Source organism: Vipera ursinii (genome assembly GCF_947247035.1).
Source record: "Vipera ursinii genome assembly, chromosome: 3".
Taxonomy (NCBI): domain Eukaryota; kingdom Metazoa; phylum Chordata; class Lepidosauria; order Squamata; family Viperidae; genus Vipera; species Vipera ursinii.
In genome coordinates this window covers 24807416-24832893 of record NC_139516.1, presented here as the reverse complement: position 1 = coordinate 24832893, position 25478 = coordinate 24807416, and the positions used below count along the sequence as shown (strand labels likewise).

General features: G+C 40.5%; 1 protein-coding gene across 1 annotated transcript in view; it reads right to left on the bottom strand.

The window, feature by feature from the left end:
* Positions 1–25200, bottom strand: part of EMILIN3 (elastin microfibril interfacer 3) — a gene marked incomplete at both ends in the record, with an annotated part of 34077 nt that extends 8877 nt beyond the window's left edge. The window contains 2 exons of the mRNA XM_083358809.1: positions 9128–9250; positions 24995–25200. Coding sequence (XP_083214935.1) covers positions 9128–9250; positions 24995–25200 — 329 coding nt within the window. The remainder of the gene's footprint in view (positions 1–9127; positions 9251–24994) is intronic.
* Between the last annotated feature and the right edge of the window lie 278 nt (positions 25201–25478).

The window sequence follows — 25478 nt, the reverse complement described above, 5'->3', positions numbered from 1 at the left end:
GGGTCTGAGGGAAGTCCTGCCTTAGTCCTTCCCTGCTGCCCTTTCACCATCCCCTTGGCCCCTCCTCCTGGCCTAACCTGGGTGGTCTCCCATCCTATTGCTAAGGAAGCTTTGGATACAAAGTCAGGTCTCCTCACATGGAAAGGACCAATCATGAGCAACCTGGCTAAGGAGAGCAAGCACAGCAGCTGGGCACTCTCATGCCCAACCAGTAGGCCACACCCACCCTGGCCACACCCACCTGGCCTCTCAAGGGTAACTGCAATGCTGATGCGGCCCTCAATGAAATTGAGTTTGACACCCCTGATGTATATTATGTTTGTTGCCTTAAGTTACTTACAGAGTAATAAAGGCAGAATGAAAAATCTAATTATTAAAATCTATAATAAACAAATATAAATTATGATTGATTACAGTCAGCCAAATATTTAGACTGGATTTGACATCTTTGTCTACTTACTGAGTCCTTTCCAAGGACTAGGGATAGGCAGGTGTTACTTAATGGTGTTAAAGGTACATTTGCAGGATGTAAGCTATTCCAGGTAGTGCTGCGTTTTGCAGTTGAGTGATGGTGATTTTGTCAAAGCTGATGGTGTTCCAATTGAGCTCCAGATGTTTTGGGATTGCATACAAGGTGCCTATTATTATTGATATTGCCTTTGCTTTCTTTTGCCACAGACATTTTACTTCTATTTGAAGGTCTTTGTATTTCATGCTTTCCCAGTTCTTTCTCTTCTATTCTGCTGTCTCCAGATACTGCAACATCTTCTCCAGACTTCCTCCTCCTCCTCCTCAAAACTCAAGGATGTCCTCCCAAAGAACACCCCTGTAAGGTGGATTGGGTTGAGAGAAAGACTAGCCAGCTTCCTAAGGGAAGCCTAGAACTCATTGTTTCCTGGTTTCTAGGCCAGTACCTTCACCACAACACAAAACTGATTTTCAGCAATAAACATGAGATGGAAATTGATTGCACCAGTTAACAGCACTGCTGTTTATTATTATTATAAACAACTTGGTGCTGGCACCAATGATTCAGGCAAGGACTTAAGAATTATGGAGATACTGCAATAATACGTGTGGCTTTTCCAAATAGATTTTTACAAAATGAGTGGTGTGACATCCAGTACTTATACAGTAATAATTTCTAACTATTTGATGAACCAAAATATTCAATTATAATTGATATGGTGATCATAATCTTTCAACCCAAATTGCAAGTCACATTTTGTATTATTACTGTTATCATTATTTATATACTGTATCCTTAACAAGGTGCAGAAACACAGAAAAACCACTCTAGATACAAAGTGTTGTACAATAATAATAGCTGACAACTTGACAGCCACCTAGTAATAATATTTAAAACACATTAAACACATATCTGTCTAGAGGAATAGTAACAATAGTAAAATGCTGACAATAGTAAAATGTGCAAAGTTGGGTCAAATCTCATCAAGTGGTCACAAAATTCTGGTTGAAATTGGAATTTAGTTATTTTTCTAACAATAGTGCCAGAAATAAATGCACTCATCATAATTTGGGACATGCTCTGCCTGAATATGTTAAAGGTAGAATGATTTATAACAGGGGTCCCCAACCTGTGGGCACGGGACAAGCTGGCCAGTGTGTGCACATGTGTGCGCACCCCCCCACTTGCACTAGTGCCATGGCTATGGGGCTCAAAAACAGGACACTGTGCCACGGGGTACAAAAATGGGACACTGTTGTGCCTCAGGGTGTGAAAATGGTATGATGCCGTGCCTTGGGGTGCGAAAACGGGATGCCGTGGAAGAATGGGGCGGGGCTAGAAAGTATCACGTGGGTACTAGCACCACCCCATTTGCATCACATGCATGCTTGTGGCCCTATTTGTGTCCGTATCCATGTGCACATGTAAAATGCTGCCCCCTCCCTTTCCCTCCAGTCTGCCAACTGAGAAAGGTTGGTAACCTCTGATTTATAAGAAAGATGTGATCAAGCCAGAGGTTACCTGGATTATAAGATCCATTAACAGCTTTAGCTCTCTCACTGAAATCTGTAAAATTTAGCAATAGCAATAGCACTTAGACTTATATACTGCTCCATTGTCTTTTACAGCACCCTATGAGCAGTTTACAAATGTCATCATATTGCCACCAACAATCTGGGTTCTCATTTTACCAACCTCGGAAGGATGGAAGGCTGAGTCAACCTTGAGCTGGTCAGGATCGAACTCCTGGCAGTGGACAGGGTTAGTTTGCAATATTGCATTCTAATCCCAGGACCAGCACAGCTCCCAAGATTTAGAACTGATTTTTTTTTCTATACTAAAGTAAGGAACAGTTTTATCTGAACTTTTATATCATCTTAAGAAGTCAGTGGCTAGAGAAGCAATTTATAAAGATGTCAGATAAATTAATGAACAGCTTTTCACTATGGTAATAAAAATAAGTCGATTTCCTAACTTTCCAAAGCTACATAAAAATTGCTTTATGGAAAACCCTCTTCCACATCAGGCTTTGTCATGGTTGATAACCACTCCAAACCAGTGTGGCTATACACTGGGTATTCTTGAAAACATTTTTTCCTGGATCTAAAGTGGCTTATTTGAACCTAGAACAAAGCTACTGTTATATGAAATGGCGCAGCAGTATAGAATTTGTAAGTAATCTGTTTTTCCCTTGGTCACAAACTCTTGGCTCTCCCCACTTTATGGCTCTTGAACTTAATCATTCTATTCTTACAACTTCCCACCCCCAAAATATACACCTCACTACAGAGCTTCAGCTTATTTTTTCTTTGGAATGGTAAGACTTAGAGGTCAGGGTTTTGACTCAATGTACAATATGTCTTGCATTTTTTCCTCTTCCTCAGCTAGAGCAAACACGCACGGTGTCTCATGGTGGTCACTACATATTCTAAACATTTTAAGGTTGGCTAAACTGATGACAATCACAAATTGTTTGCAAAGTACTTTCTATGGTAAAGACTGGAAATACAAACAATAATATGGAACTAATTTTTAAATAGTACTTACCATTTTTTTCAAGAAAGCTAGCAGAAGATCAAAATAGGGCTGATATCCATGGCCAGGAAACCAATATATCTTACAAGAGTGTATTGTCTGGCAATTTTCAAGTAAGCAAGCAGCTTACTTGAAAATCAGTTTCTCCATAAGGGAAAACTGATCATGGTTCATCATTGTGTGAATGATGAAAGTCAAACTAAAATACCCCACAAAAGTTGATTTTCTATTTTTTCCACCCTATCAAATTCATACATAAGCCTATTTTTTACCCCAGGTTTTGCACTTCTCAACTTAGCAATACACTTTCAAAAGCCTCTCATTTACCCTCTCATCTTTATTTAGAAGGAAAAAAAATCACACCTCTGCAAATCAGCTATTCTGCTACCAGATTTCAGAAGCATATTCTCAAGATTCTGGGTGAGCCTGTGTGATCTAAACAGGCCTCATATAGAATCCAGATAGTGACTTTATAGACAAGACACTTTTGATTGTAGGTAACAGAACTAGATTTGAAATTTAGGGAATCACCTTCTGTATACAAATTGGAAAAATGCAGAAATTCTACTGATTTTTTTTAATTAACACATATTTTCTCTGGCATAGATTGCCTGGATTATATCCAAATCTTGTTCATTCATTATTCCCAGTGCACTTTTCTGCATAATCTTGGCACAATCGTCACCTTTCCCATTATTATATTGCAGAATTCCTTGATACTTTCTAGTATGTTAACTACAGCTCCCATCAGCTCCCGTGTAGTCTAATACAGGTAATCCCTGACATATGGCCACAATTGAGCCCCAAGTTTCTGTTGTTAAGTGAGATATTTGGTAAGTGAGGTTTGCCCCATTTTACAACATTTATTGCCACAGTTGTTAAGTGAATCACTGAAGTTGTTAAGTTAGTAACCTGATTGTTAAGTGAAGGATAGGGCTCGCAACTTGGGAGTCCTCCTAGATTCACGACTTACCCTGGAAGATCATGTAGTAGCCGTGACTAGGGGGGCTTTCGCCCAGGTTCACCTGGTGCGCCAGTTGCGGCCCTATCTGGACCGGGATGCCCTGTGTACGGTCACTCATGCGCTCGTGACCTCTCGCCTAGACTACTGTAATGCTCTCTACATGGGGCTTCCCTTGAAGACCACTCGGAGGCTCCAACTGGTACAGAATGCGGCCGCGAGAGTTGTCTTGGGAGTTTCCCGGTACTCCCATGTTACACCTTTGCTCCGCGAGCTGCATTGGTTGCCAGTTGTCTTCCGGGTGAGGTTCAAGGTCTTGGTTATGATCTTTAAGTCCTTACATGGCATGGGTCCGGGATACCTCGAGGACCACCTGCTGCCGGCGTCAACTCCCCTCCGCCCTGTGCGTGCCCACAGAGAGGGCCACCTCAGGGTGCCTCCAGTCAGAGAATGTCGACTGGTGGCCCCCAGGGGGAGGGCCTTCTCTGTGGGTGCCCCGGCACTATGGAACCAACTGCCGGTTGAGCTCCGGATGGCATCGGACCTCCGATCCTTCCGTCGCGGGTTGAAGACCCATTTGTTTGAGTTAGCTGGTCTGGCCTGAAGGGGTATTTGGGTTTTTAATTGGTTTTTATTTCACTATTGTTATATTTTAATTTGGGCATGGTTTAATTTTCTTTTAATTTTTGTATACTTATTTATATATGCCCTGTGAACCGCCCTGAGTCCCTTAGGGAGAAGGGCGGTATAGAAATTAAATAAAATAAATAAATAAATAAATAAATCTGCCTTCTCCCATTGATTTTGCTTGTCAGAAGATCACAAAAGGTGATCACATGACCTTGGGACAAAGCAATCATCATAAGTATGAACCAGTTGCCAAGCATCTGAATTTTTGATCATATGACCATGGGAATGCTGCAAAGGTTGTAACTGTGAGAAAAGGTCATAAGTTACTTTATTCAGTGCTGTTGAAACCTTGAATGGTTACTAAATGAACTGTTGTAAGTCCCACATGTTTTTCCTGTTATCCCCTCTTTCTAAACTATAAGCTCTTTCTGCCTACATTTCTTCCTTCTTTCTAAAAATTGCATATATGGACAATATATAGTAAAGCAACATGAGCATCATGTATCTTTGTACCATTTCAGTGCCCAAATCACAAAGTACCATTGAAAAAATACAGAAAGTATCTAAAAACATTTGCTTTTCTGGCCCATAATGAAAGTAAAAGCTACCTCCAAAAATGTTAGCCTGGCGGCAGATCTACTGATTAGCTGTTATTGAATCCACTTCCAATAGCATCATATCAAAGGTCCTGTGCAAGCATCTATGGAATGGGGCTATTTTACTTTCACTCACAATTCTTTGGATCCAGTCCATAATACAAGAAAGATTTATGCTATATTTGGGTCAACTTCCAAGAAATACATGATCATGCTGAGCAGTTTTTGGACTCTTGGCTAGTGTGACTCTTTGTTGGAAGCAAGCAGGCATTACATCCATTCATTTTTTAAATACAACAGCACTTCTGTCACTTAAAATATGATGTAGGAAAGCAAAGGAGGCATGGGAAACTGATGCCTAAATTGTCCTATAATAAGCATTACATTTATATATATGGAGAAAGTCTTATCTGTAAGGCCACACCTGGAATACTGCACCCAGTTTTGGTCACCACGATGTAAAAAATATGTCGAGACTCTAGAAAGGTTACAGAGAAGAGCAACAAAGATGATTGGGGGACTGGAGGCTAAAACATATAGGGAACGGTTGCTGGAATTGGGTATGTGTAGTTTAACGAAGAGAAGAGTGAGGGGTGACATGATAGCAGTGCTCCAATATCTCAGGGGCTGCCACAAAGAAGAGGGAGTCAAGCTATTCTCCAAAGCACCTGAAAGCAGGACAAGAAGCAACGGATGGAAACTAGTCAAGGAGAGAAGCAACCTAGAACTAAGAAGAAATTTCCTGACAGTTAGAACAATTAACCAGTGGAACAACCTGCCTCCAGAGGTGGTGAATGCTCCAACACTGGAGGTTTTTAAGAAGAGACTGGACAGCCATTTGCCTCAAATGGTATAAAGTTTCCTGCCTGAGCAGGGGGTTGGACTAGATGACCTCCAAGGTCACTTCCAACTTCTTCTTCTTCTTCTTCTTCTTCTTCTTCTTCTTCTTCTTCTTCTTCTTCTTCTTCTTCTTCTTCTTCTTCTTCTTCTTCTTATTATTATTATTATTATTATTATTATTATTATTATTATTATTATTATTATTATTTCTCTCTACTGAGTGGTTTTGCATCAGAAAACTCCCATTATTCATAGAGACAATATCTGGTGAAGTGAGAAGAACCAATCCCTGCATTTTTTTTTCAGGGGCATTAAGGTCAAATTGAGCATCTGGATGTACCAAAATTCTCTCTGGAAGGAAGAGAGAACTGGAGGTTGCCCACATGTACTTTGGACAGCTGATCTTTATGAGAAGACTACAGAAATGATTGTTTTTACAGCCACTCGGTTTGACCAAGCCACATCTTTTTAATCACTTTGGAGTTTTATTTTTCTTATTGTTTGTTTAAGACTGAAAAACTTTCAGAATCACAGGACTCCCAGTCACTAGGTAGGATTCTCTTCAATCCACTTAAAAAGAAAGAATATCACATCTTTCTAGGTTTATAAGATCATTATTTATTTGGTGATTTCTGCAGCAAAGAGGTGATTCCAAAGTTCTTTCTGGAAAACTTTACAAATGGTAAAGGCTTTATGAAATTGATTTAAAGAAAGGCTTTGAAGTTAATTAGAAAGGGCTTCTTGTGTGGGAAAAACATACTGTATCTTGTTTACAAACAAGACTTTAAAAATCGATTACTAGTGCACAAATTGGCTGCTTTAAAGGAATTGTTTGATCTATGGGCCTGTGAATTACTTGAACTCTATTGGAACAAATCCTTCTGGAGATAACTGAGGTGAATTCTAAGTTGGATTTAAAAATTACAATTTATAAGAAACAGATGTAAATATTAGATTTACAAATGCAATTGGAATCATTTAAACATTGAAAAAGACATTATGGACTACCCTTTTAAACTGAAATATAAGATATATACTGAAGTTACTTAATGAAAATTACAATTAGACTTGAAAGATGATAAGAATTTTGAGATACCAGGAAAAGATACTAGAAGAAAACAGGAGTTTCAAATTATATTTATGAGATTTAAGAAGGGCTAGGAGGAAGAAGGAAGAATCTAAAACTGGTTTATCTGACTATATTTAAAAGTGTTCTTATTTCTGGTCATGCTTATTGGTTATCTGGATTGGATAGTTTTTCTTTTCGAAATGTCTAATGTGTAATTTTTAAACTTGGCAACTTTATAATATGTGGACTACAGTTCCCAGAACTTTCTAACCAGTCACCCACTGAGTGCCAAGCAGTTTAACAACTGCAAGCAGCTGAAACTGAATATTGTTTAACATCTGACAAAATATACCTGATAATGAATGATCCAACAAAAGGGACAGCATCAGGCAACTACAAGCTAATTACTTGCTTACCAACAATTTTCAAATTGCTAAGTGGTATGATAGCTGATGCAGTCCAACAGCATCTAGTTAAAAACAAGCTCTTTCCACCTGAGGAAACTGCCCAAACAGAAGAGGAACAAAAGATCATTTCCTATAGGTAGTCATTGACTTATAATTGTTTAACAACAATTTGAAATTATAATGGCCTTGGAAAGAAGTGATTTATTATTTGTCCTCAAAGTTACAACCGTCATACAAACTCTGTGATGCAGTCATTTGGCAATCAGCTTGTATTTGTGATGGTTGCAGCATCTTGCAGCTACATAATCATGATTTGCAACCTTCCCAGTCAGCTTCTGACAAGCAAAGTCAATTGGGGAAGCTGGATTTCCTATGGTGATTCACTTAATGACCAGGGTAAATTGGTTGTAAAATTGGCTTTCATCACATCATTACTCGTTTTATGACCTCACCAACTTACAAAGGAATTTCCAGCCTATTGTGGTTGTAAGTTAAGGACTACCTACAATTGACAAGACGATTTTGGAAATCATCTTGCAAGACAAGGAAGATCAATTCGAGTGGAGTTTAGATTGATTACAAGAAGACATTTGAATACCTGCCACAATAATCAAGAGCCTAGAAATAATAGAATTCAGTAGAAATCTCAGCTTTGTGCATGACCAATGGCAGAAGGAAAGATACAGTTGTAGTCAATGGTGATAGATTGAGAGAGGTTCATATCAAGAAAGAAGAGTCTTTCTTACCTCTACTATTTTTCATTGCATAGATTCCTCTGTGAACGATACTGAACACTGGCATTAACAAAATCACTACCAGTCAATTACTGCCTGGCAGATTTATTTGGAACACCTTACATATGACAATATCTTTAACATCATCAAAAAATAATATCTGCCTATCCCAGGTTCTTGCGAAAAACACAATAGATAAAAATGCCAAATTGAGTGTAAACATTTGGCCGACTTTGCATCAGCCATAGTAATAATAATATTTCACCTTTACTCTGTAAACCCAGAGCAGCTCTCAGGAATTGCAACTCCCTGTGGAAATGATTGGGCTGAGAGAAAGACAGATCTAGTCTTAAATCATCCAAGTGGCTCACTTGGTTAGGATGCTAAGTCAGAAGACCATGGAAAGGTTGACAGCTTGGCAGTTTGAAACCCAAGAGCATGAGCCGCATAACAAAATGAGCTTCTGTTAACATTTGTCCCAAAGTCTGCCAACCTAGCAGTTCGAAAGCATGCAAATGCAAGTAGATAAATAGGTGCCAGTTTGGTGGGAAAATAACAGGAACATGAAATGAGTCCCCTCAGGTGTCCCTTGGGCAATGGTGATGTCACCGGCTAATCCTTTCAACCCGAAGCGCCTTGGTAAGTGCTTCCAACATGAACGTAGTAGTAGTCATCCATGGACTAAGGGTGGATTTAAGACTCCCTGGTCCTCACTTTTCAACTTAGCCAGTTTAAACACACTGGCTCTGAAGACTAAGAAGAAGATGAAAGAAGGGGAATCAGGAGTTTTGGTACTATCTATGATAAAATCAATATTCAGGAGTGACTTTTCTCAGCTCAAAAGATGTTGAGAGATCTCTACACCTTTATCTCTGGCTATACTTACATGACTTTGCCAGGACACTTGGCTCCCCAGCTGCACTTGTGATACTCAGCTTTCACATAGCTCTCCACTCCATCCTGAAGAATGCACGTAACATTCCTCTGCACCACATATGCACAATAGATCCTGCATGAAAGCAAAGTCAGATTTGGTTAAACATCTGACAACCAGATTTATCTCCCAACCCCTCTCAAAGCTCCAGGCCAGACTTTGCAGTTTTCCAGTCGGGCAAACAGCTAAAGGGTTCTCCTTTTGGTTTTTCATTAGCAGGGAATGATCAAATAGCTGAGGCCATCAACCAGAAAGTTTCAGACAAAGACAAAATTATTTGGAGAGACAACTATGAAAGCACAAACTAGTAACTCAAGTGCTGTCTGGGTGACCCAGTAAATATTTAAAGTTCAAATTCTACATTCCTTAAGTACCAATATTTGGATACATTGAAGGCTTCTTTAGATGAATGCCATTTTTTCCCCTAACAAAACCTATGTAGGAAAAAGTACTCAGCGTTATTCACAAGTTGAAACCAAATAAATAGTTTAACACTTTGAGGTATGGGATTTATACATAAAACTGAATCAGTAACAAAACTATTATGAGAATAATTTCAGCTGGAGCTTTTTCAGCAATAACAGCCTAAGAGATGTCAGTATGTAAAGCTGCATCTTAGCAAACTGCATCTCCACTCTGTAACCCACTTGGTGACCAAATTGTCTATCCCTCCCCCTTCCCCAACAGTGTTGGACCCAGACCAGAAAAAGCACCTCGATATATCTTTTCTAGAAAGACATAAATTGATGGGTAATTTTTAAAATTAATTTATGTACAGTTCTTCTGACATAGGACCTTTGGCACTTTGCAACATAAGATCAATACAGGCGAAAATAATAAATAATGAAGACGGATTAATGTCTATACACATTCATTTCCAGGGGTAACAATTACAGCTCAAAGACTCTTTGAACCAAGCCTGCTTTTACAATCTTTCTGATCGCCATCACACATGCACAAAAAGTCATTTACTATAGCCTTATTCAAATGTGTAATGTGAACAATGTGGGCAAGGAGTGAGGTAGGGTTTATTTGCAAGCACTGCCTCTTCTGTATACCTTAATGTCTAAGTTCAGAATAGTTACTCCACTGTGAATCAGAGGCTGATAGCCCTTAGAACACAGCTATTAACCTTAATATATCTTAGTAGATGGCAGTCTTTGTCTGACCTTGTCTGAGTTTAGAAGCTAGGCAAGAACTGGTCTGGTTAATAGTTGGAGGGAAAACTCCAGGGAATACTGAAACTATAGAATGTGAAAAATGGAATAACATTCCTGAAAAGGCAATGGCAAACAATTTCTATACTGTTACCAAGAAATGGCATGGATATATTTATGAGGTCTTGTGAAGTCAAGAGTTGAGATTGATGGAAAAAAATCTGTAATGTACATATCCATTTTTAACTTTGATGTATTTAAAGTGACTATAATGAACAGAATGTAAAACTTTTTGGATTGGAAGGAGTACTTTCCTTCCACTCCAAAACAAAGGCACGTGTGTACCCTCCAGTCTTTTTGACTCCTGGCAACTGTCTGGGGAAGTTGCTGGGTTGTGTGTGTGTGTGTGTGTGTTGACAAGGTTTTTCAGAAGAGGTTTGCCATTATTTTTTCCCTAGGGCTGAAGGAGAGTGACTGGTCTAAGGCAGGCATGTCAAACTGCCGGCCCGCAGGCGGATGCATCATACTAAAACCGTGCCCACCCCATTGCCAGCAATGGGGGAAAAGTCGCGATACATCGTACGATGTCATGTGACGTCACAAGTTTGACATGACTGGTCTAAGGTGAGCCACCTGGCTTCACATCTATAGTGGGGGAAAAACTCAGCTTCTTATCTAACCACTACACCAAACTGGCTCTCCCAAAGGAAGCAAATATATCCACATTATCTTTTTCCTCTGAATCTGCCCATTTTATCCACTGCATGAAAATCAAAGGCTACTGAAACTTTGTTGTTGTTGTTCAGTTGCGAAGTCGTATGTGACTCTTCACATCCCCATGGAGCATAGCACACTAGGGGTCCCCTTCCTCCATTGACTCCAGGAGTTTTCTCAAATTCTGAAATTTACACTGAAATTTACATTATCCCTATTGTGTGTTAGCTATGAAATACCATCCCCACTGTCCTCTTTACTGGTATACTAAGTCTTTTCCCTTTTATAAATAAATATGAATATTCTTTAGAGTTAGACCTTCCATATATTCCTCAGTTCCTATCTAGCATATGCCAGGATATCATCTGCTATACATGCCCTTGTCTCAGCCAAGGCTGTGGTATTTTCCTGTCCATCAAGTGCAGACGCATAAACTAGGTTACTATTTAATTTCCCTGAAATTTGAGTAAATGCTAGTTTTGGGTTTTGCCCATATCAGTTGTTTTTCTGGCATTAAAGTCTGCAAGACATATTTGGAGGCTGACGAGTAAGAAACTTAACCCTGATACTGTATCTGTCTCTATGAAAACCGACACTGAGATAATTTCAGTTTCAGAATTTCTGGTATAGTACCTGATTTTGTTTTCTTTCTGTGTTGAGCTCATGGAACGAAAATAGAATAAATAGTTCATATCAGCTTAATGGTTAATCAGTATTTTAAAACATTTCAGATTGTTGAAATCTGCGGAATGGTAATATATTCAGATAATATTGCATAATTTGGACCAGATACATAAAAAGCATATGAAACCTCTCAAATTTATTATCACTACTAAGAGCTTTTGGATGATTCCAAACCTACAATTTATTTTTTACAGACAATTGAGGAGTTTTATAAGATAAATATTGATTGGTAAGTTGTAAGAAATATAGAATAAAAAATTGGAAACTTCTGGTTTTTTAAAAGAGCTATGGGTTAGGAGCTTAAAATTTCCACATGTTGCTATTAAGACACACTTCTGCAATTCAACAACAAATTCCATATTACCGTAAGTGATTTTGATAATTCAGAGGATGTTTAGTAAGAGCTAGAAATCAACCTTAGAATAATAGCGTAGATATTGACACATTTGTTCTGGGGCTATTCCAAGATTATTCTTTTCTGGTTTAATATTTATAGACTTATGGTGTTGGGAAAAGAAATAAGATTTAAATATATCAATATAATGTTGATCTATATTCAAAAGCCTATTATTGCATTGAGTGCTCTGGATTTATTCTGCATGGACCATCGCTAATTAGACTGCTTTACTATGATGAAAAGACCTTCCATACTTGACATAAAAATCTTGGAATTTATAATACGTTTATACAGTACTTTGAAGTTATAAAGCTGTGTTCCTCAAAAAAACTTTCTTTTTGGGGGAAAGGAAGACCAATTCTCCTCTGTATGATCTAAGGTTGATCAGTTGTTTAAAATACTGAATTATTTTCATGGATATTATTTATTTACCTACCTATCTTCCTACCTACTGTATGTTTTAATATTATCATGCTGTTTTTTTGTTTCTGTTCCCTTTGAGCTTTCCTTATTCTTCTTCTTTTGGCAGTGCATGTTAAAAGCACTGTTTTTTTTAACAAACTGCATGGATGAGTGGAGTTGAAAAACTTACAATATTCCTACAGTTTTCCATCAGATGCCATTTCAAATTATATTCCCTCTGATCCTCTAACTATCACAGCATAGAGTCTTAATATCTATGAATTTATTTAATTCCGTTCTAAAGCTATTTACTTTGTTAGCTGATACCATATCTTAAAATAATTATTTTTGACATTCAGCTAGGTATCAAGTTCTTTCACTGTTTATTATGAATTTCTCATAGAGATGGGAAAAGATGAAAAAAAATAAAGCGGCAAACACTATAGGAGTTGCTCTGTTCCTCCTGGTTGTTTTAGATACTCCTTTCTTGCAACTGTTGTTATTCCAGATCTAGATTCATTATTGATTTGTATAAAACATTTACAGTGTTGACTTTCAGTCTAGTTCCTACTGAAAGCCAACATGGCATTCACCTTTTCAGAGTTGCCTTACCGTCATGAAATTTTAACTGACTCTCCACCCCTATCTGTGATATTTTTTATGATGATTTTTTTATTATTTTCTTTTTGCTCCCATTGGTTCATGTTTATACTGAATTGCACTTGCCTTTTTCCCCTCATGCATCTCATTTGCTTTTTCCCACCCTGAATGATTTATTCTATCTCAAAATTTGGATGTCTCATTCCTCAACTATATCTTCTGATCATTTATAAATAAACTGAAAAGCAACTATTCCAGGTCCTTGGAGGACTGAGCAAAGGCCCACCCTACATCTGGAAGTATTTATAGCTGGAATTGTTCATGAGAAACCAATAGCAGCCTTGAGATGACTGCATACAAAGATAATACAGCCCTTTTCTCCTTTATTTGAAGGCTTCTGGTAATGGTCAAGAAGGGGCACCAAATCACAGAAGAAGAAATGCATTACTCTACTTGCCATTGATGATGGTCAACTTGCTGTCTGGGTTTAGGGTGAATACTTGGTCTGTAATAGCCTCCTCAGTTGCAGGAGAGTGAGATTAAGTTACCATTAAATCTTTGAATTGATTGCTTTAAAAATGCCCGTCCTTAAGGAAAACTGTAGGGATGCTTACAGCTGCATAGCACTAGAATCCAGGAATCTTTGACTGAAGATATAAAATATACAGAATATGTGGTAGATAAGGGAAGGTAATTTAGTAAAAGCAGATTAAGGGTAATCGGGACCATATATGTCCACTACAAAACCACAATGATGAAAAAGGATGAAATGTGCATTTGGAGGAAGAGGAGGAGGAGGAGGAGGAGGAGGAGGAAAGCTTCTCCATCAGACAACTCAGTGCTAAGGTCTGGCATCCCAGAAGATCCCTCCCAAAGTCTGATTACAATAGCCAAGCAAGACTTAATACTGCCTTTCTAGATAAAGGGCAAATGGCTAGGCATACAACACAATGAACAACATCTATCTGGTAAAGCAAAGAATACCAGTCACTTCCCGGAGAAAGTGGATGAGGACTCGGCATTCCCAAAACAGTGACTTTTGGCCCAGTTAGTGTGATCAGGTCTTGCCAGAATCACTGGTAAGGAGGTATGCCTGGATGTCTGGGAGACTTTCTTAAGGGTGTTGTGAAAGGCTGATTTTGTTTCTTTTATGCAACAAGAAATAAAGGAAGACGCTGCAGATGTCATGTTTGAGATCAATTAAATGTCAATGTTAGCATTATCTTTACCAAAGCTGCTACATATCACATTTGAAACTTGAGGCTTTGAACTATGAACTTTGAGAGTTTGTCTCCTCCAAAATCCACTACAGCATAGTTGGAATTCTGAAATAATGGCTGCATTAATTTGCAAGTGGAATGCCATATGTTTGCAATTTGATAATAATGAAAATCACTTAGTCCAAAAAAAAATAATAATCAAAATGCACTTAAACACCCCAAACTTTTTGAACATTTCTCTGACATTACAAAGTGTTGAAAATATTAAACCTTACATTATCATCATCAAAAGCTGCCTGCCCTGAATGAAACACATCAGAATGAAAAATCAATTGTGGGGTTTGAAGGCTACTTGTTAAGCTCTTTGGATCATAACAGGTTCAAATCTAACTTTAGCTAAAAAGTTGAAGACTTAAGAAGAATGGCTTGCCTCTAGCAATCACTGGAGTTTTTTAAGAAGAGATTGGACCACCATTTGTCTGGAATGGTATAGGGTCTCCTGCTTGAGCCTGGGGGATGTACTAAAAGACCTCCACGGTCCCTTCCCGCTCTGTTATTATGTATACTGTAAAAATTAAATTTAGCTCCACTTCTGAAAGAAGTAATAATTTCCTTGAATTAGGCTTAACCCCTGGTGACTTATGGACACCTCCGTGGGGTTTTCTTGGAAATACTATAGAAATAATACAATATATTCTTTCTGAGATGCTTTTCCAATTTTCTAATTGGAACCTACTGCCCGGAATGGCCTGATAGTATCTCATCTAAGTACAACTGAGTTAGTAACTGTGAACCACAGTGACATAGAAAGATGTATACCATGTATGCAATAAAGGGAATATGTACACTGGTGATGCCACCTAAAGACAGGAATGTGACAAGAGAGAGAGAGATGCAACAAAAGCTGCTATGTATCCTCACCTCCAATAGAAGAATTTCTCTTCATAGCTTCAGGGTTTTCTATGCATTTTTCCATGATACTCTATTCTATTCCATCTTGTTTTCTATCCCCCCCACCTCCTTTTTTCTCCCAACAGAGACTCATTGGGGTTTGGGGCCATGATCTTACTCCCTCAGAATTTCTAAAACATTTTGTGTAGGTTGTTCTGGTTCTTCTGAGATTCTTCATACTTCCCTTCATTTCTCAGAGGTTCTTTTCAACATAATCAGTCCTCACCACCGGAGTTTGCCATTAGAAAGAGAAAGAGACAGAATACTGGAGAAATAGTGCAGTGGGGGCATCTCTAGGCAGGTGATGAAGTAGCAGTGACAGTCCCCTAGCCACTCCCTCTAAGCATCCTGGCGAGTCCCCTCTCTTGGACAGCCCTGCAACTACTAGTTTTGTGGTCCAGTAAGATGTACACATGGACTCCAGAAGATGGTAGAGGACAGGAAGGCCTGGAGGAATGTTGTCCATGGGGTCACGATGGGTCGGACACGACTTCGCAGCTAACAACAACAAGATGGACACTTCTGGGTCAGGTCAATTATACAATGTCATCTCACAGGACCAGGAAGTGTATTCCTGCAGATCTTGCCCTCTGGAATGATTTCCCCCCGAGATTTGTATGAATCCCATCATGATGGGTTTTAGGAATTCATTAAGGACCTAGTTGTTCTTCTAGGTTTTGGGGACTGGGTGATCATGGGAACCTATTTCATTTTGGTTCTGAGAGGTTTATGATTGATATTTTGTTCTTCTGGTCATTGGTATACTTTAGCATATTGTAAATAAAAGGTTTTTTCATTGTAAGCCACCCAAAATTGTATAGAAACTCTCAAATTTAACAAACAAATAAATAAATGTGGTATAAGATTAATAATTGGTTATTTTTGTTTTAGTTTATTTTATTCCTTATATTGTGTTTATATTGTTTTTATAGTGGAACTGCCCAGAGTTGGTCTGGAATCAGACAGCACCCAAGTCAGTCAGTCAGTCAGTCAGGCAGGCAGGCAGGCAAGCAGGCAGGCAGGCAGGCAGGCAGGCAGACAGACAGACAGACAAACAGTCCTGCTGCCCTTGAACATGGCAAGGTGAAATTGCTAATCCAGATGGGTCTGGGGAAGAAGGGTTGTTTTATATTTTATTCAGGCAAAGAAATGTTTTCAGCTGGCTGATTTTGGCTTCCATGGAGTGGCTTACTAAACTATTCAGACAAGACAAGAGGTTTTATTCTGAAGAGTTTCCTTTGCTGCATTAACTTTGAATGAATGGGAAACATTCCAAATTGTAAGATGAGTTCCCATCTGCAGTCAGAGATGTATCATTGCCTACTTCAGTTTATCCATGAATAATACATATTGAATATTTCCCTGAATCAGCATGACGGATTGCCCATGTTAACACAACCCGCTTAATCGAGCTACTGAATTAATCAAATTTCTGGTTTTGCAGAATGCGTTGACCTATAAACAAACAAAACGGATTGAGTTTACACAGTGCAGTAAGCCACAAAACAACAGAGTAAACTTAAAACTAACCAAGCTTCACTCATTATGCAAATGGAGCCACTCAGCCTTTAACAGACCTGGTGAAGCATGTTCTGCAAATGCAGCCAGCTTCCCTTTAGTTCTGCCATGCGGTAGGTCTCTGGGATGCTTAATTTCCACCCTCTGGATGTTGGGAGCCTAAAATTCCCTCCAGATTATCAGTCAGTTATTCTATTCATCCATCCAAACAATCAGCCCAAGCACTGAAATCTCTTTCTGTGTTTACACATTCTCCCAGGAGAAAGAATAGCAGATTCTCACACTGCAGACTTACTTTTTGTGTCAATCCAAGCACTTTCAGCCGAAACAGCAGCTATGGATGAGAGGAAGGAGAGAGAGGAGAGAGCGCGAATGGACCTTTGTTTTACATGCCTGTACTTAAATAGATTCTTTCCCCTTTTTATGTGAGTTTCTTTCCAAATACTTAAGCAGCCACATTACTTTGAATGGATGTAGTAAAGCATGCTGCAGAACTCACCTTCTGCCTATCAAGAAGAAAGAAGATACATAGCAGTGTTTAGTACAGGTAGTCCTCAACTTATGACCAGCTGCTCATCAATTCCTCAAAGTTACAATAGACCCCCAAAAGGTACTTATGATTCGGTTCTGAAGTTCTGACATCGGCCCTCCCCATAGTTATATAGGCACTCTGCAACCAGCCTGCTCTTATACTCATTTGCAATGTCCTGCAGTCATGTGATCATGATTTATGGTGTTTTTGCCAGAAACCGGCATTCATTTCTGCCTTATAGTAAACAAAGAGTTTGCTTAATGACTGCAGCATTCACTCTGCCACTGTGATGTTCACTTTACGACTGCAGCATTTGTGGAATTGCCACTGCAAAAGAAGTTATAAAATGGGGTCTGGTCATTTGATCATCTGCTTTACAACCATCACAACTTACGACTCTAATTTCTAGGCTCAATTATAATCATAAATTGAGGATTACCTCTATGCAAGATTGATGACTGTGTCTCTGCTTACTTTCATGCATTTTGTGTGTGTTTACTATCCTCAAATTTTATATTTTTCCCAGTAACATGTCTATTTATGTTAATATTAGTTCTAAGGGCCAAATAATCTCATAAAAGGTCAGCTTTAGTCATAGCAGATGAGTTAGAAAATTGCAAATGTTATTCTCAGTTGCATCTATAAAAAACATATGTTTCTCATCCTAATTTTTCATAGTAGCTAACCAGATGCCACCATAAAAGCTGTGTGGAATATGGAACAGTTATGTTCCTTTCATTCATTGCCTTTAGACAAGAAACCCTCAAAACTAGTGTATTCCACGTGTTGATGGAATTCCCAAACATTGTTCTGGAAACTATCTGAAGGGTAAAGTTATACTAAACCTTTCTGAGTTTTTCTGATATGTTTCTAAGACCTTCTATGCCAAGGCCAGAGAATTCCACTGACAAAGATCGGACAGCCAAAGGATGACCATCTTTAGATTGAATGAAGAGCTCTTTTAAAGAATGGCTTTTAAGAAATAATACTTTAAAACTCTATTATAAGAAGAAGCTTTTGCACTACAAGAAGCACGTACAATGTCATTTTCAGGGACTGAAGAAATAGCCCCTGTATAACTCATCAACAGCATTTGGCAGGTTGGACCATAAGAAAGGCTGAGCGCCAAAGAATTGAGGCCTTTGAACTATGCTACTGGAGAAGACTCCTGCGAGTCCCTTGGACTGCAAGGCATTCAAACTGGTCCGTCCTAGGGGAGATCAGCCCTGGCTGCTCTTTAGAAAGCCAGATCCTGAAGTTGAAACTCAAATACTTTGGCCACCTAATGAGAAGGAAGGACTCACTGGAGAAGAGCCTAATGCTGGAAAAGGTTGAGGGCAAGATAAGAAGGGGACGACAGAGAATGAGGTGGCTGGATGGAGTCACTGAAGCAGTAGGTGTGAGCCTAAATGGACTCCAGAAGATGGCATAGGACAGGAAGGCCTGGAGGAACGTTGTCCATGGGGTCGCGATGGGTCGAACATGACTTCACAACTAAAAACAACAACAACAAAAAGAAACCTGATTTATGCAAATGTTTAGGCAAATGTTTGTAAGGAGCTTTGTGGATTTTTTGTAGCTACAAACCAGGTTGGGTTGAAATACATAGGCTGGAAAACATGCATGACAGTACAGAGTTTCGTGTAATGCACAATAATTATTGCTACTTCAGATCCTGAAGAAAAGGCTTGTGAGGAGGGTCCCTCTGCCTCTGATCCCTCTCTGAACGCTGAGAATCTTTGGACCACAGCAAATGATTCTTGATTAAAATATCAGAGGTTTTAACCTTACTTGTATCAGGAGCATAGCATGTTGCAACATGCCTGCAGACCTCTCCCATGGCACCAGCCAAGTTCCTTACCCCACCTGACTTCATCTGGCTTGATTTCATTCAATCTGTGTCACTCTTGCCCATGAAGAACCAGTTGTTCTCTCTCAGTCCAGCCTATCTTGAAGAACATAAAATGAATGGAGATTCCAAGGTAATGTACTTCCAGCTCTTGGAGGGAAGATAGATTATAAATCTAATAAAAGCCAGTGTCAAAATCCCTGCAATATTCTTAAAATTCCAAATTAACCCACCAGTTCAAACATGTTGCCTGTCTTTCCTCTCTACTTTAGTCCATTTTTGGAAAGGCCCCATAACTCAGCAGGAGGACATAGCCTTCAATTTTCATCCAGTGTATTTCTCAAGAGTATACGAAACACATATTCCAGATGCTTTTACCAGCATCTGCTTAGGATATGTTATTTTGTCTTTCATTACAAATTTTGCTTTCCATTCAGCCTCACGCACTCTGAGCTGTGCTAAGAAACAGTTCCCTGCAACTCCTTCCTCCATAATGAAGTATAATATCCTACAGTCTTACTGGTAGCAAGAGTTATTATGCACTACATTCAGAAGATACTTGGCTTATGGCAGGGGTGCCAAAGGTTTGGCTCACATGTTCCAAGTTTCTCTAACATCCGTTTTATGGGCCATCCAACATGGATAGAGCTGATAATACAGGTAGTCTTCAACTTATGACCACAATCGAGCCCAACATTTATGGTGTTAAGTGACAAGTTTGTTAGTGAGTTTTGCCCCATTTTATGACTTTTCTTGCCACATTTGTTAAGTGTATCACTGCACTTGTTAAATTAGTAATATGGTTGTTAAATGAATTTGGTTCTGACCTTGTCAGAAGGTCGCAAAAGGGGATTACATGACTCTAGGACACTGCAACCATCACAAATGTGAGTCAGTTGTCATGCATCCAAATGTAAATCATGTGACCATGGAGATGCTACAACAATCATAAGTGTGAAAAATGTTCATAAGTCAGTGCCATTGAGACTTTGAACAGTCACTAAACTACCTGTATTTTGTTTCTTTTGCATTTGGGGCTTTGTTTGACCCCTTAAATCTTCTGAAACCCTCTCCCAAAATAGGCCTTGGTTGTGCCCACTTTTTATATATGACTCTTGGCATGTGGTGTAAAACTGGCCTTTGAGCCAACAGAAGATGCTTTGTGGCTGGATTATGGAGATGGAGGGGGATGGTTCACACAATTTAATGCATGGTGAAGCCTTTCTTCATTAAGAAAGCTCACATTTTGAAGCAAATCAACCTGATTTGAACTTTCTAGCCTAATAGACAGGTTGGAATACAGTCCAATAATGTTCCTTGGCAGTACATTCCATGAATTAATTATGGATCATGTGACACTGTTTCTTTTGTCTGTCCTGAATCTCCTGTCACTGGGTGACCCCAAGTTCGTGGTATTATGGAAAGAGGAGAATCTGCTCTATCTACTTGCTCCACATCATTTTTTTAATTTTCAGTTTTATTGTGTGGCCTCTCTCTCAGGAGTGCCATTTCTGGATGAAATTGTTGACCCCAATTTCACTTCAGCCAATTTGTGATTATTCTGCAGGAGCACAAGAATATGTCCCACTTCATTTATTCTTCATACTAGTAGTAGATTGTTATTTAAACTCAACTGGCTTTGTATGCCAAACAGATAAAGGGGGGGGGAAGAGGGAGGAGGAGGAGGAGGAGGAAGAGGAGGAGGAGGAGGAGGAGGATGCTTAGGTTCTTGAAACACAAATCATTGGAAAATACCGGTCTAGAAATTATGTAATTTGTTGAATGAATAGATTGTAATAATAATGTAACTATAACAATGCAGAACAAATAATGCTGCTACATTAAAATTAAAAAATAAAACCTGCTGACTCAAGATTTAGGGATGTTTGGAATCTTTCTTCTCACTCTAATCCTACACAAGCAAAGGACTCTGCTGGAGTGCACTAACCAGAGAAATGGGATCACTGAAAAATAAGTTCATCAATGAAGATTCACACATAAAAGTTGTCTTCATCCAATTTTTGGACAATGTCCCCTTGTCTTTCAGCCTCCATGCACCCACACAATAGCCTGCCTCTTTCAAAGATCTCTATGTAGCACTTCAGAAGGATAGAGGTGAGGCTGTAAAAAAGTGGATCAATCTCATTCAGGGGTTGGTATAAAATGCAAAGGGAGTAAATGCACCTAAATAAACAACTATTTGCAATTCACACTTGAATGCATCTGTCAGCAGCCCTTCAAACTTTGCTAAAGAAAAAAAGACCCTCCTCTTCCATCTACCCCTCCCCATTTTTCGGCTTTCATTGAAATCTGGACAAGCCTTTTGTTTGCCTTTTTGAAAAAAAGAAGACTGTAAATAATGATATGCTTCACGTTTGAGAACAAGAATAGATTTTTGGAACAAATGAAAAGTGAAAGCCTATGTAAAACCCTACATAGTAATATGTATCATTGAGTTCAAGGGATTGACTCCTAGTAAATAAGTTGATGTAGAAATGTAACCTAAGCTTGAAATAAATATCAATAGTATCAACTGAACAGAAATAAGCATTTATTGAGCAAGTATGATGCAGGGGTTAAGGTGTCAGGCTAGAAAGTGGGTGAATCTGGACCAGTAACTATATCTCAGCACTAGAAAGATGGCAAACTATATCTGAAATCTTGCCAAGAGAACCAGGTCCAGGCAATGAGCAGTATTCAACAAAGAGTCAAAGGCGCGCGCGCACACACACACACACACACACACAAATCATTCATTAATATGTGCTATCTGTTAACGTTAGACTGTAATTCTGAGCAACGTTATTTATTAAATGTGTATGTTGCCCATCTCACAAGCCAAATCAACTCTGGACAGCATATAAAATAAATAAATAAACCTTCTCAGATTTACAATATAACAGCACTAATACTGTAGCACAGGGGTCTTCAAACTTGGCCCTTTTATGACTTGTGGATTTCAACTCCCAGAATTCCTCAGCCAGGCACACTGGCTGAGGAATTCTGGGAGCTGAAGTCCACAAGTCATAAAAGGGCCAAGTTTGAAGACCCTTGCTGTAGCAGGATCCCAAGTAGTTGCAGGAACGGGGCCTGTGCTTTTCATTCATGCCTCCAATCTTGGTTGAAATTTCTATGCAGCATCCTCAGAAATAGGGAAGGCAAGTTACACAGAGAAATGTGGGGGAGGGGGGGAACACATGAACCGATTAGTCTGATGCTAGGTTGCAGACTAGCTCCAAAGAATCACTCAGCCAGTTCCTGCCAAATGCTTAAAGCATGGGAATGGAAGCAGGGAGACTAGCTAACATAGGCCCAATTACTCTCTTTCATTCATCCTATCCACTGGTGTGCAGTGGTTAGAATGCAGTATTGCAGGCTAATTCTGCTGATTGCCAGCAGTTTGATTCTCAAGGGCTCAGTGTTGACTCAGGCTTCTATCCTTCCCAGGTCGGTAAAATGAGGACCCAGATTGTTGGGGGCAATATGCTGACTTTGTAAACTGCTTAGAGAGGGCTGTAAAGCACTGTGAAGCGGTATATAAGTCTAAGCACTATCGCTATTTCCAGAGGGTAATTTTGGTGCGCAAGAATAGGAGGGGGAAGTGCTTCACACCCTTTCTCTAGCTCTATTGCAAGACAGAAGGGACTGAACAATGAAATAGGCATGCAGGAGTCCACTTATCACAGTTTCTTTTTTTTCTTTTTACTTTGCAATTTGTACAAAGTCTTTAACTTCAGCTGCACCCTGTCCTGGTCTTCTAGATCAGGGGTAGGCAAGCTTGGCTCTTTTATGACTGGTGGACTTCAACTCCCAGAATTCCTGAGCCAGCTGGCTCAGGAATTCTGGGAGTTGAAGTCCACGAGTCAGGGCTTTTTTTCTCATAGAACGCTCAGAACGGAGTTCCGGCACCTTTTTTGGATTGGAACCTTGTAGGGTAGGCAAGGCGGGTTGTATGACATGTGTGACTTCCGGCACCTTTTTCTTTTACAAAAAAAGCACTGCCACGAGTCATAAAAGAGCCAAGGTTGCCTACCCGTTTTCTAGATAGAATATGGGGGGGGGTGTCCAACTGCCGGCCCGCGGGCCGGTTGCATCAGGTGGAGGCTGCGCCCACTCCAGCTCCAGCAATGCTCACGTGACGCGGCGAGTTTGACACCTGTGTTCTAGATGCTTTATTTTGAGGATTTGTTTCACTCTTTACAATGCATCGTTCCTTCTGTAAGGTAAAGGTAAAGGTTCCCCCCCCGCACATGTGTGCTAGTCGTTTCCAACTCTAGGGGCCGGTGCTCATCTCCGTTTCAAAGCCAAAGAGCCAGCGCTTGTCCGAGGACGTCTCCGTGGTCATGTGGCTGGCATGACTAGATGCCAAAGGCGCATGGAAAGCTGTTACCTTCCCACCGTAGTGGTCCCTATTTTTCTACTTGCATTTTGACGTGCTTTCGAACTGCTAGGTTGGCAGAAGCTGGGACGAGTAACAGGCGCTCACTCTGTTACGCGGCACTCAGGATTTGACCCGCCAAACTGCCGACCTTCTGATGGACAAGCTCAGCGTCCTAACCCACTGAGCCACCGCGTCCCTTCTGTAGCCAGCCCTTTTTTTTTTTTTACGATTCTCCCCAAGCAGTTTCTCCGCGTGGGCTCTCTATGTGGCCATCCACCATCTACCTGCCTGGAATCCCCATTTTCTCTCCTCCTCCCCCCCTCCCCACCCTTGTCCGGGAGCCAAAGCAGGTGATGTCCGTCTCTAGCTGAAAGAGCTGCGGTTCCTCCCCCTTCGGGCACGCCCTCGCCTCTCCGCCCTTTCTCCAGCGAGCGAGGAGGCGCGCTCAGCCCGAGGAATTCAGAGGGAAAATTCCTTGCTCCTGAACTGGAGACAGGGTACCCGGGTGGGGGAGCGGGCTGGCCTGGGAACGAATAACCCGTACCCTCCCCTCCTTCCCTCCCTCCCTCCCTCTACGGCGTGCTCATCATCCCGACCTGTTCCGAGTGTCTCGGGAGGGGAAATAAATCCCTTTTTATGGATTGGATCTCTGGTATGCAAAGCCTAGAACAGGGGTCTTCAAACTTGGCCCTTTTATGACTTGTGGACTTCAACTCCCAGAATTCCTCAGCCAGCTTTGCTGGCTGAGGAATTCTGGGAGTTGAAGTCCACAAGTCATAAAAGGGCCAAGTTTGAAGACCCCTGGCCTAGAACTTTGTAGGGCAGGCGAGTTTCTCTCCCCACTCCCCCCAACTCTCTCGCAGTGTTGCATCTTCTCGGTTTTCTTGCCTTAAATTCGTCCAGAAAGAGCGGGCTCCGGGTTTACTCAATACGCTCGGAGCAAACGAAAATAAAATGAAATGCACGCTTCTTCAATAAAGCGAGCCGTCCTTCCAGCCCTTTCGCGGAGCATTCCGGATTGCTAAAATCCCTATTAATTCTGCAGATCTGTGATCCCGGGGAAAAAAAAAGGCAAGGAGGAGCGGTATGGGAGCGGGCAGTGGGCTGGGGAGAGAAGTAAGTCCCAGAAGAAACCCACGTTAAGGGAGTTTAAAACATCTACTCCTCTTTCTACCCGTCGTCCTTTCAATGTGGAATTCGCTCCCTAATTCATATACCTCAGTAGTAATACGGGGATCTGGGTAGAGGTGGGTCAAACGAAATTGACCCGCGAATGGAAATTGACAACCCACCAGAAACAAACAAGGAGAAATGGATAAGAAACACCAAAGCTGCCTTGGAAAATTGATGGGAAGGTAAACATAACACCCGATTGCCGAGTGAAGAACGAAGAAAAACAATTAAAATGCCTTACTTATGTTTCGCCAGGGGCTTCTCTGGAGTCAGCTGAGGGCTAGATCCTGAGGTATAGAGGTTGTATCTGTTGCCATAAGAGACAGGCAGAGGATGGCGGTAATAGGTCCCTTTCGCCTCGGTAAGACAAACCAGCGTCCCAGCGCAGAGCAAAGAAATCGACGTGCCAAAGAAAACTTCTCTGGAGAATCCCTTCGCCCGATTCATGATCCCCAATTTTCTCCCAAAGATCTGCCGAAGGAGTTCTGCCTGAGGCTAGTTCGCCTTCGGCTTTCCAGTCTGGAGGGGCGAAAAAAGAGAGAAAGGTGGGCTGCAATTGGCTCTTCTCAAAGCCCTTTACGAAATGAGGAGGAATTCTTCGCCGAAAAGAGAGAGAGGGAGAGACCCAGGCGACGATTGCTCTGCCCGGGGCCGAGGGAAGCGCGCTCTCCGCCGGCGCTTGAGCTGCTCGCTCCAGTTCAACGCTCTTTTGTACCTTTCCTTGC